The sequence below is a fragment of the Pseudonaja textilis genome, chromosome 1 (assembly GCF_049901715.1).
Source record: "Pseudonaja textilis isolate UNSWEBS1 chromosome 1, rPseTex1.2, whole genome shotgun sequence".
In the NCBI taxonomy this organism is placed as follows: Eukaryota; Metazoa; Chordata; class Lepidosauria; order Squamata; family Elapidae; genus Pseudonaja; species Pseudonaja textilis.
The window spans coordinates 161,681,168-161,695,969 of record NC_141990.1 but is presented as its reverse complement, the minus strand read 5'-3'; the positions used below and the strand labels follow the sequence as shown (position 1 = coordinate 161,695,969).

The window sequence follows — 14,802 nt, the reverse complement described above, 5'->3', positions numbered from 1 at the left end:
GTAACTTGGTGTCTTATTTTATCAGCTTCATCTGTATTTAATTTGGTTAGGCTGGATTCTACTGCACATATGATGGATTCTGTGGGGATTTTTTTGGGTGCTATAGCATAATTGAATCCTTTGGTTAGGACATCTGTTTCTGTTTTGGTGAGTTCTCTGTTGGAAACGTATACTAATTGCTTCAGGTGTTGTTGTGAGTTGTTGGGGGTTTTCTTGTCCTGTTCTAATTTCTTTAATTTTTTCAAGAGTTTATCAGTTTTGTAAATATTCATTCTTAAGTTTTCGCGGGTACTTACATGTATGGCATTCGGCTTTGTTCGGGTATTTTCCCACATCATTGTAGTTGTGCTTTTAAAGTTCTAGCAACGTTTCGGCAGAATCTCATCTGCCATCATCAGGCTTCTGTATTGTATTCATCTGTGAGTCAGACTTTTACAGTGGTTTCAGATTTAAATTTGGGGCAGCCTATTGCTGTGCCAGAATGGTTTTTTCTTCATCCTGATTGGTTGGGAGTCTTGGTCTGTGTTTATTGGTCTTGGAGTTTGCTGTGTTCTGCTTGATTGGTGATCCCCCCTGATACCTCCAGCTCAAACACACCCCAACCAGGCACCCAGATGAAACCTAGCTTCCTAACTAATGATAGCCGTCCATTTACCCGGAGCCAAGCTGCACTAAAGGCCTCCAATAAAGCAACACAATGTTGCCAGCCAATCAAGAGACAAAAAGAGCCAAAAAACAGACAGGAAATATTAGAAACACCAATCAAGCAGAACACAGCAAACTCCAAGACCAATAAACACAGACCAAGACTCCCAACCAATCAGGGTGAAGAAAAAACCATTCTGGCACAGCAATAGGCTGCCCCAAATTTAAATCTGAAACCATTGTAAAAGTCTGACTCACAGATGAACACTATACAAAAGCCTGATGATGGGAGATGAGATTCTGCTGAAACGTTGCTACAACTTTAAAAGCACAACTACAATGACATGGGAAAATACCCGAACAAAGCTGAATGACATACATACATACATACATACATATATATATATATATGCCTGCATATTATATCAAATGACCTATCTTACGGAAACTGCTTAAACATTCATTTTCAAAATATATTCATATTAAATATATATTCCAAAGGAGCAAAGATGCAAAACAAAAAAATTAATAATTGTTACATTTTTGACACTGTTAGGTACTTCAAAATGTACACTGTGTGCACAATTATTAGGCAAGTTATATTCTGGAAGATTAATTTTGTTATTGAACAACTACAGTGCTTTTGATCAATCCAAAATGTAAATAAACCTAAAATCTGAATGTTTAAGAAAGTCAAAGTGAGGTTTTGGCTTTCTTAGGAGAATATCTATCTGTGCACAATTATTGGACAACTATTAGTATGAAGAGTTATTATGCAACTAAATGAAAAACAAAAATTTGCCCATCTTATTTATTTGCATCTGTTAATGCAATGCAAGAATAATAAACTCAAAATCTACAAATAAGCATTTCTGACATTTCAAAAAAAAAAAAACCACTGACCAATATAGTCACCCTTCTTTTCAATAACAGTCTTAAGCCATTCATGGAGTCTGTCAGTTTCTTGATCTGTTGATGATCAACTTTTTGGGCAGCAGCAACCACAGCCTCCCAGACACTGTTCAGAGAGGTGTACTGTTTTCTTTCACCGTAAATCTCCCATTTGAGAAGGGCCCAAGTTCTCAATAGGGTTTAGGTCAGGTGAGGAAGGAGTACTTTGATGCATGCGATGGAGCATTGTCCTGCATAAAAATCACGGTGGTCTTGGAAGATGCAGACTTTTTCCCGTACTGCTGCTTGAAGAAAGTGTCTTCTAAAAACTGGCAGTAAGTTTGGGAGTTGATTCAACCCCAAAAGGTCCGACTAGCTCATTTTTAATAATATCAACCCATACTAGTACCCCACCTCCACATTGCTGGTGCCTGAGTTGAAGTGGAGCTCTGTGCCTGTTACTGATCCAGCCACAGGGCCATCCATCTGGTCCGTCAAGAGTCATTCTCATCTCATTAGTCCATAAAACCTTTGAAAAAAAGCTGTCTTCCAAGATTTCTTGGTCCAGTCTTGCCATTTCAACGTATTTGTCTTGTTCAGTGGTGGCTGGGTTTCAGCCTTCCTTACCTTAGCCATGTCTCTGAGCACTGAACACCTTGAACTTCTGGGCACTCCAGGTAGGTTGCAGTTCTGGAATATGACAGTACTGGAGGATAATGGGTCCCTGGTAGCTTCACGTTTGATTCTTCTCAAATCTTTGGCAATTAATATGCATCCTTTTTTCTCAACACATTTCTAGCGATCCTGTTGACTATTTGCAACAAAACCTTTGATGGCTCTGTGACCACGTCCCAATATCTTAGCAATTTCAAGAGTACTGCATCCCTCTGAAATAATTTTTACAATTTTTGACTTTTCAGAAACAGTTACACATCATCTCTGTTGGCCTGAAGAAAAGTAGTTGCCTAATAATTATGCACACCTTGATATAGGGTGTTAATCTCCTTAGGCCACACCCTCACTCATTACACAAATACACATTACCTGATATGCTTATCTCCAATATACTTTTCAAGTTTATGCAGCTTAGAGGTGGAATATATGCATTAAAATTATATGGTCAAAATACTTGCCTAATAATTGTGCATACACTGTATATTGCCCAAAATCAAACAATCTGAGTTTATCAAGCACTACAAAGTATGCAAAATTCTCAAACAAGACATGCAGATAAAATTCAGCCCAGATCTCTTGTTCATATCTGGAAACTAATTCAGTTAGATCTGCATGCCTATTCTTTTATAAACTTGTACCTTCATTTGTTTCAACCCCTGCATGTATTTTGCTTCTACATTCTCAATTTCATCCTTTAATTCACTGATATTCTAAAGAAAATTGCAAAATGTTATGAAAAATAAAACAATGGAAAACTCGGTATAATAAAAAGGAGGATTCCATGTCTTTATTATGTTACTAATAATTTATGCCTCTGCTCCACAAGCTACACTGGCCACTGGTCTGCTTCCGGGTGCAATTCATGGTGTTGATTTAAAACCCTGCATAGCATGGGTCCAGATGACTTGAGGAACCATCTCATCCCACCAGGAGTGCCCCACCCATCCACACTGCAACTCACGTCCGTCCTGGCTGGACTGAATTGAAAACTGGGGCATGGCCCCAGTGCAGGGCGGAGCTTCAGTTTAACGCAGACTCAGTCCAACAGAGCAAGAACTGAACATACCCAATCTATCTGGACTCTCAGAGCCACAGATAGAAAAAGACATCCTGTGGGGCCCATCAGTCAAGAAATTCCAGCTGGTGGAGTTCAGGAGAAGGGACTTGTCTAATTTGGCTTCTGTCCTTTGCAACATCTTACTGCCTGAAATGAGATTGGCTCCCACCCTTCTTATCTTTTGCAAGAGCATCAAAACCTAGCCCTAGGAGATGCTTGGGGCTCTAATGCGGAAGCATCATACTGGAGGTGGTTGATGAGTTAAAAGGTAATCTCACCTTTTCTCCCAGGCATCCTCTTCCCTCCCTCCACATCTTTTAACTATAATTTTGTTTTGAATGTGATTTCTATTTGTATTATTTTAGAAATATTTATGTTAGAGTTTTAATGTTATAAGCCACTCAAAGTTCTTCTGATACAAGAAGGGTGGCAAACAAATTTAATAAATAAATAAATTGATTCTTAGAGGGAAAATAAGATGCTCTGAAAAATGAAATAATAATGGCCCGAACAGAAATAATATCATAGAGAAATAAAAACCAGTGTGGTTACACAAAGAGAAATTGGGGGACAAAAAATACCATCAGCAAATAGACCAAATCTACAAATATGGAGTGAGGAAAGCTGCCTAGAATGAGCTAACTAATGCCAAAATAACAAAAAAAATTCTTTTGATATATAAGAACAAGAAGGAAGTCAAGAAAACAATAGGTCCACCAATGGGAGCAGGTGGCAAGAAGATGACAGGCAGCAGGGAAATAGCAGAACTGCTTAATTCCTTCTCTGCATCTGTCTTTATGCAAAAGGAAGCACAAGCCCAACCTATCAAAAGCAATACCAAGGGAAATAGAACAGGAATGCAAAATAGGCAAGGAATTGGTAAGACAACACCTATCCACCCTGTACAAGTACAAATCACTTGGACCCAATGGTGTACCATCCCAGGGTTCTGAAGGAATTGGCACATGTGATTTCAGAACTAATGAATGTAATTCTTTCCAAGCACTGGGGAACTATGAGAAGACTGAAAAAGAGCTGATGTGGTTTCCAATCTCCAAGAAACTATAAGCCAATCAGTAGATATCAATATCTGAGAAAACACTGAAAAAGAAAATCAAGTGATAGATTCATGAGGACCTAGAAATGAATGAAGCAATTACTAGAAGCCAGCATGGGTTTTGTTAAAACAGATCATGCAAGGCAAACCTTACTGCTTTTTTTGATAGTGACTAAATTAATGGACTAGGGAAATGCTACGGACATAGCATACATGGACTTCGGTAAAACTTTGACAAAGTAGACAACTTTGTCTACCTCTAGATTAGATAGAATGATGTGGGATAGAAAATACATCACTAGATGAATTCAAAGTTGACCCACTGCACCCAACATGTAGTCTTCAGTGGAACATCTACATGAAGGGAAGCATGAAGTGAGGTACCACAAGGTTCTGTCTAGGTTAGTGCTCTTCAGCATCTTCATAAGTGATCTAGATGAGAAGACAGAAGGGGAACTCATCAAATTCGCAAATGACATTAAGCTGGAAAGAATTGCTAGAAGATAAGACTCAAGATTCAGAAGGATCTTGACAGACTTGAGCATTGGGCCCTATCCAACAAGATGCAATTCAATAATGAGAAAAATAATGTCCTGCACTTAGGGAGAAAAACTAAATATATAGATATAGAATTGGCAGCATCTGGCTCAACTGAGAGAGGGATCTGTTGGACCACTATTCAAGTATAAACCAAGAGTGTGCTGCAGCTATCAAAAAAAACCAATGGGTCAACAGGGAATAGTATCAAAATGATGAGAAATGATAGTACCATTTTATACTGCACTAACGAGGCCACACTTTGAACACTGCAGTCAGTTCTGGTCTCCACAATACAACAAATAAGTTGAATCCATAGAAAGTGTGCAGAGAAGAGCAACAAATACAATAAGGGGTCTGGAGGCTAAACCTTATGATGAACAGTTAAGGGAACTAGATAGGCCTAGCTATCAAACAATTAATGTTGACCTGATAGATGTTTTCCTGTACTTGAGGGACTATCACAGAGAAAAGGGGGGTCAACTTATTCTCCAAAACACCAGAGGGCAGGATAAGAAGCAATGGGTGGAAGCTCATTAAAGAGAGATCCAACCGAGAACTAAAGAGATATTTTCTAAGAGTGAGAACAATTAATCAATGGAACAGCTTGCATCCCAAAGCTGTGAGTGCCCCATCACTGGAGGTTTTTAAGCATTGACTGGACAACATTTATTCAGGATTGTATAAGGTCTCCTGCCCTGAGCTGGGGTTGCACTATAAGACCCTTGCAGCCCTATGATTCTATGTTTCTAAGCTAGGGAAAATACGATATGACTCTTCTTTACTGTGTTTAGACCTCACTTTTATATGGAACAGACCCCAAATTGTGATCAGATCCTGCACTAGAAACCAAACAAAGACTTTCAGCATTAAAAAAGACCTTACCTTAATTTCTCTAATAGATGCTTCTGTATCAATTGAGATAGAAGTATCCCCACTGCCTCGGCGAGAAGAGGTTCCACCTAGGGCGGCTACGGTAGCTGCTGACAAGCTTGATGCACTTCGGATTCCCTGCAATTACACGCATGCACACACAATATATATATATATATATATATATATATATATATATATATATATATATATATATATATATATATATATATATATACACCACACACACACACACACACACACACACACACACACACACACACACACACAAGTGATATTTACGAGACAGATTATTATACATTTTTACAGATACTCTTTGAGTTTTGACCATAATGAAGCCTTCTCATTGAAAGTAGGAGCAATTTTAAATGAATTTGCCTCATGTAACTACCAGCCATTCCTGCTCTCCCCAGTGTATTAGTTAAACAAATATACAAGTCCTTAAGTAAAGTTCAGGGGTGGGGGAGAGCCTAGGAAGCCTAGTGCAGGCACAGGCCCATCTGTCTCAGGCCTCCCAAGGTCTCCCTCACCCCAAGATACCCCATGCTCTGCGTCCCGTCCTTTGTCTGCCCTGCATGCTTTGATAGCAGCATGCCATAAAGAATGGGGTGGGGGGGTGGGGGGAAATAGGAGGATATAGGGAGAGGGGATGATAGGAAACAGAATGCCCACCAGAGAGAATGGTTGAAAGATCTAAGGACACTGCCCTGGAGGCAGAATGCAAACACCCACCAAAGAGGCACTAAACTTTAGAACTGTTACCAAAACACCTAATTTGAACTTTATTGGACACTACCAAGAATATCAAGGAAGAGGGCCTGAGAGAAGGGAAAATCACCAGGTTTACGCAGGAAATCTCAGACCTGGCTTTGCTTACATTGTAAACACTTGGTTTTAGTAAAAGTGTGCATTTCACTACAAATGGAGTTGAGGGTCTTTGTTTCTTAAATACAATGCCCAAGCTGGGATAGGCTTGACATTATTGCAGATCTGCAATAATGAGCCACCAGAAGCCTTCATCTACCATGGGGACTATGTACAGAATGTCAACTCATGAGAATGAGGAGGAGGAGATAGAAACCTGGAAAGAAGCCACTTCAAGACCTAGAAGCAATGGGAACTACTCCAAATTGGGGGAAGGAGTAGAGCCCTGGTGGTCCGTAGGGATCAGAAAGATGAAAGAGTGGGAAGAGACACCCTTAACTTTCACCCAGGGGAGTCGAAGAAGCCACCATAAAACACCATGTGTTGTAAAGGAGTGCAGAGCAGTGGAGGTTGAGTCAAACCCACATGAGGTCATATTCAAATAGGTTGTCAAGGCCCAAGATGCCTAAGAGTGGCTAGCGCTACCAAAGCTCAACTGACTACGGCAGCACCTGCACCATCGCTCCATCAGCTCCAGCACAGCAGCCAGGGATGACCCAACCAATCCAGCAACCCCCTCCTTCTTGGCTGACCCTTTCCAGAGAAGAGACCACCAGCTCTGGCAGTGAAATTTAAGAGCAACCCGAAACAGCTGGCATTCCTCCTCACCCAAGTGTGGAACTACACACAAGAATATTATATCATGGCCCTGGAGGGAGAAGCAGCTGAGTGGATGCTAATCTTCCAGGATGATGATGCGGTGTAGCTATGCAACTTTGACAGGTTCAGGGCTGCCCTGAGGAAGCGGTTCAAGGATTCACTCGCCAAGACAAAAGGCCAGAATCCAAATCAAAAGCATCAAGCAAGGGAGGTGACCTTGCCACCTATATTCAAGAGTTCTGGAGCCTGACCTGAAAACTAAAAGACTGGCTCTAAAACATGCTGATTGAGAGTTTTCAAGGTGATCTAAACAATGAAGTCTTCTACACCAGCTTATCCTGAGGCACACTGCAAACTCTCCAGGGATGGTACGTATTAAATGCAATCTGCATTGAGAACGTCTACCCCTTGCTACTGATGAAAGACAAGGTAGTCCACCTAGCCAAAGGAAAGATATTTACCAAACTAGACCTGAGGAAACTGCATAGATATTAAGGAGGGGGATAAGTGAAAAACAATCTTCAATTGCCTGTTGGGGTACTTCCAATTCCAAGTTCGGCCCTTTGGGTTACATGGACCACCTGCAGTCTCTATGTAATTCATTAATGAAGTCCTGAATAAGCACTATGTAGTTTACCTAGATGACATTCTAATTTACACTGAAACTATAGAGGAACATATAAGACTGGTCAGAGCAGTGCTAAAGAAACTCTGCACCAAAACTCTCCATGTGTGAATTCCACAAAGACAAAATTGACTTTTTAGGGAATCATATTTCACACGAGGGAGTGGAGATGGACCCAGAAAAGATACAAGCAGTACTAGAATGGGGGATCCCGCACACCTGAAAATAGCTCCATAGTTTCCTTGGGTTTGCTAATTTCTTTTGGCAATTCATCCCATCTTTTGCCCAAATAATGCTCCCCATTACAAATCTCCAAAAATGAAAAGGAGAGGGAAAACCCAAACCAAGCCACCCCCTTAAATAGAACATGGAAATGGCTTTCAAAAAACTTAAATATTTATTCGTTGTTGAACCTGTCCTCAAACACCCAGACTCAAGCACCCCATTTGTTATTCAAGCTGATGCTAGTGCTATGATGGTTGGGACTATCCTGCTCCAGAAAAATGTCCAGGATACTCTATAACCATATGCCTATACCTCTAACTAAAGGGAGAGTGTGGGAGTGCAGTCTAGGAAAAAGAAGCGTACACAGTGAGGTGGGCAACTCTTACTTGGAGACACTTTCCAGAAGGCAGTAAATCCCTTTCAAAGTGTGGACAGATTATAAAAATCTACAGTTTGTAAGCTGTCCCCAAAGCAAGTGTGGTGGGCCCAATACTTCACTCACTTCAACTTCACACTACGATACTTCCTGGAGGGAAAAACTTTCTGGTGGATACCCTCTCATGATTACCCCAATATAATAGCTCAAAAGGGGAAGTCATAAGCCCAGTTATCCCTTCTAACCAGCTGGTGGCCCCCGCCAGCCACCAGAGCACAGAAAAAAAATCTTCCCCCCAACAGATGGTTGACAACTTGCTAATAGTGCTAAAGGACTCCTTGACTGAATATGAATGGTTAAAAACCATCAAAAGAACTACAATATGCCTGATGGTCTTGCCTGGGTTGGGGATACACTCTATGTGCTTGAAAGCAAATGTACCCTAATCCTACAAAGGAGCCACGACTCCAAAACAAATGGGGCATTTCAATATGGTAAAAACACTCCATCTAGTAAAGCACCAATTCCGGTGGCCTTCCCTAAAGAAAGGCATTGAACACTATTTCATAGCTGCCCCAAGTGCTCCTTGGAGAAAGGCAACCAGGGAAAATTCCTGGTCTCTTACAACCAATGGCGAACCCCAGAGCACCTTGTAAAGAAATCTTTATAGTGGGGCTGCTAGAAAGCTCAGAAAATACAGTGATTTGGGTGTCATTGACCTCTTTTCCAAACAGGTGCACTTCATACTGTGCTCCAAAATCCCATCAGGGGTTGAAACTTGAAATTTGGCACGTATGTTCATCTTGGCTTCTAGATGCTCACTAAGAAGGGATTTTTCGAAATGACCATCATAGCATTAGTATTTCGTATATTATTATTATTAGCACACTCTGGTGCTAAGGAGTTCTACTCACCCTTCCCACCTGAAAAGAACTTTGTTCCCACCGCCAGTTGCCTCACATTTCGTTACCTTAGTAACTTCACAGCCATTTGCACCACTCAGGTAACCTGAGGACAACCTCCAAGTTGCCTCAACAACTCTCTAAAAGGATGCAAACTACACTTCCAAACAGGAAGCTATTTTGGCATCAAAGGTTGTAGTAATTATGTTACCCACCATCCAGTCAGAGCTGAAGAAGCTCCTTGGATGAGAAGCAAAACATCTTCAAAGAAAACCCAGAAAGTCCAGTTGTCTCCTGAAAAAAACCCACCTTTGGAACAACAGTTGGAGGATTTTACAACACTTTTGCTGAAAAGATAGATAGATAGATAAAGATAGATAGATAGATAGATAGATAGATAGATAGATAGATAGATAGATAGACAGACAGACAGACAGACAGACAGACAGACAGACAGACAAATAGATGATGGAGAGATGGAAAGGAATGGAACAGAGAAAGGAAAAGAAAGGATGAAGGAAAGGAAAGGAAAGGAAAGGAAAGGAAAGGGAAGGGAAGGGAAGGGAAGGGAAGGAAAGGAAAGGAAAGGAAAGGAAAGGAAAGGAAAGGAAAGGAAAGGAAAGGAAAGGAAAGGAAAGGAAAGGAAAGGAAAGGAAAGGAAAGGAAAGGAAAGGAGAATGGGAAGGGAAAGAAGGAAAGCCCAGGCTCCTGCATAGCCTGATCACGAAGTTTCATCACAGGTATCCAGCTAGTTTGTAATATAAACTAGTACATGTTAATATACACTCAATCTTACCACATATTACTTACCTTCTCAAAGTCTTTTTCAGACCTTTCTTCAACCTAGAGTGAATAAGAAAAAAGAACATTTAATTTGATAATAAGGTGGCAAGTCCATGAACAGCTTCAATTGAAAGTATATTCAGTACAGGTAGTCCTCAACTTACAACCATTCAGTTAACTTACTAAACATTTAAAATTCCAATGGACTGGACATTCAAATGACGTGATTCAAATGATGAGCATGTATTTGTGACAGTTGCAACATCCCAGTGTCATGTGATTGCCATTTCAAACTTCCTCACCAGCTTCTAACTAACAAAGTCAATGGGGAAACTGGATTTTCTTCATAATCATGTGCCTTACTTAACAACTGCAGTGATTTACTTGACAACTGTGGCAAAAAATTAAGGTAACTCACTTAACAACTGCCTAGCTTAGAAAAAGAAGTTCTGGTCCCAATTGTGGTCATAAGTCAACAAGATATAACAACATTTATCTGTCAGCTTGAAATTAATCTACATAACTAACAAAATAAATCTACACAACCAATCCAATAAGTGACTATTGACTTGAATATTAACATGTTGTCCCCGTCCCCCCCCCGGTGCCCTGTTTCCAACCTCCTATACTACTTTGCTAGCCAAAACATGGTGCACCGGAGCTGTGCGTGGCCCCTCCACACCTTATTTTGGGTGGCAAAGTTCTGCAGGAGGCCGTCCAGGTCAAAAATGGGTTGTGCAGCAGCTGCACGTGCCCCTCCGCACCCCATTTTGACCGGCAAAATGCTGAAGGAAGCCATCCAGGCTGAAAATGGGCTGTGCTGCCCTCCCACATCCGATTTTGGCCTGCAAAGTACTGCAGGTCATCCAAGCCAAAAATGGGCTGCGCAACAGCTGCATGCAGCCCCCCCACGCCATTTTCGCCAGCAAAGTATTGCAGAAGGCTGTCCAGGCCAAAAACAAGCCACACGGGGGCTGCAGGTAGCACCTCACCCCACACCCCATTTTAGCATGCAAAGTGCTGCAAGAGGCCATCCAGGCCAAAAACAGGTTGCATAGCAGCCATGTGTGTGTCCCCATGCCCCATTTTGGCTAACAAAGTGCTGCAGAAGGATGTCCAGGCCAAAAACGTGTCACATGGGGGGTTGCACACACACCCCTGCTCCCCATTTTGGCCAGCAGTGCTGCAGAAGGCTATCCAGGCTGAAAACGGGCTGCACAGCAGCCTTGTGTGCCCTCCTGCACCCACTTTTGGAGGCTACGTGGGCCCCCCCCACACGCTATTTTGGCTACCAGAAACACTGTAGGCTGGTCATTTACTGTTTCCAGGCCGTACTTGTTTTGAGGATCTTCTTGTAATTTGTTTCTGTGACCATTGGAAGTTACAATGGCACTGGAAAAAAAGTGACTTATGACCTATCCTCGCTCTCATGACCATTACAGGATTTTCATGGACATGTGATCATAATTTGGGCAGGCATTTACAACAGCTGCAGTTTCCCAGGATTATGTGACCAGTATTTGAGACCTTCCCAGCTGGCATCCACCAAGCAAAATCAATGGGAGAAAAGTATTCACTTAATGACTGCTGTGACTCCCTTAACTGCACTGATTCACTTAACAACTATGGCAAGTTGAGGACTACCTGTATTGCCTTTAGACTGACATTGTAACACATTCAATGTTGGAACCAGTAATGTTTAATGTTTAAAAGCAGCATTTACTTTCAGTTTTCAATTCTCCTTTACAAGAGTTGTTTACAATTGAATAACCACATTCAATTCTCTTTGTCACTTGGATCCCCATCGGGACATTACCATTCTAGCAGGGAGGGAGGCTTGTATACCCCTTTACCAGGGGTGAGATCCGACAGGGTAAACTACTGGTTCGGTGATTTACGAGGTTCGGTGATTTACAATGTGCTTCCCTGCACGCTGTGCGTGCGCCTGTAAATCATCATCAGCCTGGTACCTGGACAGCTGAGCAGCGCTGCATGCTGAGAAGCAGCCTTTGAAAAAGTACTTTTTTCCTGCTTTTTAAACTGCAGCTGTGCCTCACACGGCAACTGAAGTTGAAAAAGCAGGAAATAAAGGTCAGGTAAGGTCAGGGCGGGCAGGTGGGCAAAAACATCAGCAGATATAGAACCAGTTCTGTGTCTGCTGCTCTTCAGAGCTACTGGTTCTACAGAGGTGCACAGAACCAGTAGAAACCCACCCCTGCCTTTTACAACCCCTTTCCGGTTTCTGGTCCTTCTGTCACTTTGATGTACCTGTTTGGGAAAGGGAGAGTGAGGGGTTGACCTTGGGACATCTGTTTTGTCTCAGCTCCGAAAGAATGGGCAAAGCGGTGCCTAAGAACAGCTTCTTATCACCTTCTCAGCTTGAGTTCTCATAACAACTTCACATCTGTGGTTTGGCTCACCTCAGACTGGACATAGGGGAGGGGTTTTCAGCAACGTTTAACCTAACCACTCTAAGCGGGAACTTCAGATCCTGCCTTGCTTTACTTGCTATCACTTTCTCTCAATAAAAGTTTCCTTTTGAAAAAATGCCTGTTTCAAGAGTTCTGCTTTCTTGAAGAGAGAGCAGAGGCAAGTCCTTATACTCTGCTTCTTCCTCCCTTTGCTCATTTGACTGAGATATGCATAAATCATATCTACAAAACCACAGTTTTAAAAATTAAATTAGTGGTTATCTTAAACATCATGTTTGAAGACAATGTTCAAACTGCGAACAATTTCCAAAAGGGAGAAATCTTTAACAATGATAAAAATGTTTCATTTAGTCTAATTACTAACCCTTAAGCTTCCACGGCTATGCACGGAAACATGATCATCTTCATCTGAAACCTAAGAAAAAGTAAGTAAAAAAGTCACCAATAAAAGAGATATTTTTCACATACAGCTATTTGTCAACTTACAATCACAATTTATAGGCTGTTAAATGAGTTGCACCTGATTTTATGAAGTTTTTTTTTTGTTATGGTTGTTAAGCGAATCAGTGTAGTTGTTGAGTCACAGGACATTAAGGAAATCCATGCTCCCCCATTGACTTTAGTTTTTATATGATAATATAATACGGCAAATCAAAAATGGCAATCACATGATCCCAGGACTATGGAACGTAAATACAAGCTGGTTGCAAGCACTCAAATTTTGATCATTTGTCAGAGATGGTGCTTCAGGTCATAAATGCAAGGACCCCAGTTTAGCCACTTTTTTCAGTACTGCTATATCTTTGTACAATTGCTAAATTAATGATTTTAAGTCAAGGATTACCTGCACTGAGTTAGTATGATGCAAAAAGTCCTCAAATAATTACATAATTTGAGTCCTGAACATCCTATCTCCATTTAAAGTAAAACAAACTTTAGAAAACTATTTAAGCAATCATTAATTCACCATGTTTTTTACAAGAAACTAAAAAAAACTCAAACTAAGGCTAAAGGAAATGTATATTACCTACCAAAGCTCTTGTTAATTATTAGTATTAGTAAACATGTGCAACAATTTTAGCCATATCTGACAGTGTACATCCAAATTGTATATAATTTCTTTTGCACAATCCCTTCACCATCATTAGCATTATATGTAGTGCTTTCAACAACTATGCTCACTGCATAGAATTTAAGCTTGGATTCACAGCACTTTTTTCATAATGGTAAAGTATCATTCATTTGCAGGCTGTAGCTGTTTCACAATGCAAATTTAACCATGAAAACTAGAGGAAATTTGTGTAAGAACCTAGGTGGTCCCATCTTGCTCCTCATTTTCTTAAATTCAAAAGAAGTAATTGCTTTAATTATTTTTCAAAGATGACAAATATGGTTCAATATTATTCATTTTAAAATAAGTATTTCTTATACAAAACAAACAATACTAACCGAGGCATTTCTGGATTTATGGGAATAATGCTCACTGTCTTCCTACCAAATGCGAAAAAAAGGAAAAGATGGAAGTTGTTTGAGATTCTACTGCAGAATTTTATAGCAGCATAACAAGACAGCACAGAATCATTTATGAAATAGAATTTCTACCCCAATTAAATCCAATTCTCACATATAGAAAACATTACAATCTTTTATATTAGAGGTTATGGAAACTTAAATCCTTCATAGCAAGAATATAATTTTTGTTTTAGTTCCATATCAAATTTGCTCCTTCCCAAATTCCTTTCTGTTGTTCAACTTGTAACTGAATTATTTAAATAAATGTAATATAGCTGTATCAGATCATGCTCTAGGAACATGGAGGTTGCCTTTGAGTCAATGTTGACTCTCAGCAATGCCTGGACAAGTCCCTGCAGTTTTCTTTGCAAACTTTTCAGAAGTCATTTGCCCTTTCCTGCTTCCTAGGCCTGAGAGAAAGTGGCTAGCCCAAAGTCACCAACTGGTTTTGTGGCTAAGGCAAGTCCAGAACCCAGAGTCTTCAGGATCCTAGTCTGATGCCTTAACTACATCAAACTGATTCTCTAAGAACACTACCAGTGACTAAAAGAGATAACTCAATTTTTCCAAGATTAAAATATTTTTATAAAACAGATTCAACAAAATTTTAATGTTTTTATAAAGACATTGTATGAATTTTGAACTATCTTATGTATGCGAATGCAGT

General features: G+C 40.5%; 1 protein-coding gene across 38 annotated transcripts in view; it reads right to left on the bottom strand.

Annotated features, from left to right (window-relative positions):
• Positions 1-14,802, bottom strand: part of LRRFIP1 (LRR binding FLII interacting protein 1) — a 93,582-nt gene that overhangs the window by 41,510 nt on the left and 37,270 nt on the right. For 10 of the 38 annotated variants that reach the window (XM_026707816.2, XM_087919604.1, XM_087919606.1 and 7 more), the window contains 5 exons: positions 14,073-14,114; positions 12,988-13,038; positions 10,219-10,251; positions 5,748-5,873; positions 2,850-2,921 (listed from right to left, as the gene is read on the bottom strand). In XM_026707816.2, the coding sequence (XP_026563601.2) occupies positions 2,850-2,921; positions 5,748-5,873; positions 10,219-10,251; positions 12,988-13,038; positions 14,073-14,114 (324 nt within the window). The remainder of the gene's footprint in view (positions 1-2,849; positions 2,922-5,747; positions 5,874-10,218; positions 10,252-12,987; positions 13,039-14,072; positions 14,115-14,802) is intronic. The other 28 variants (XM_087919610.1, XM_026707804.2, XM_087919587.1 and 25 more) reach the window with 7 other exon arrangements.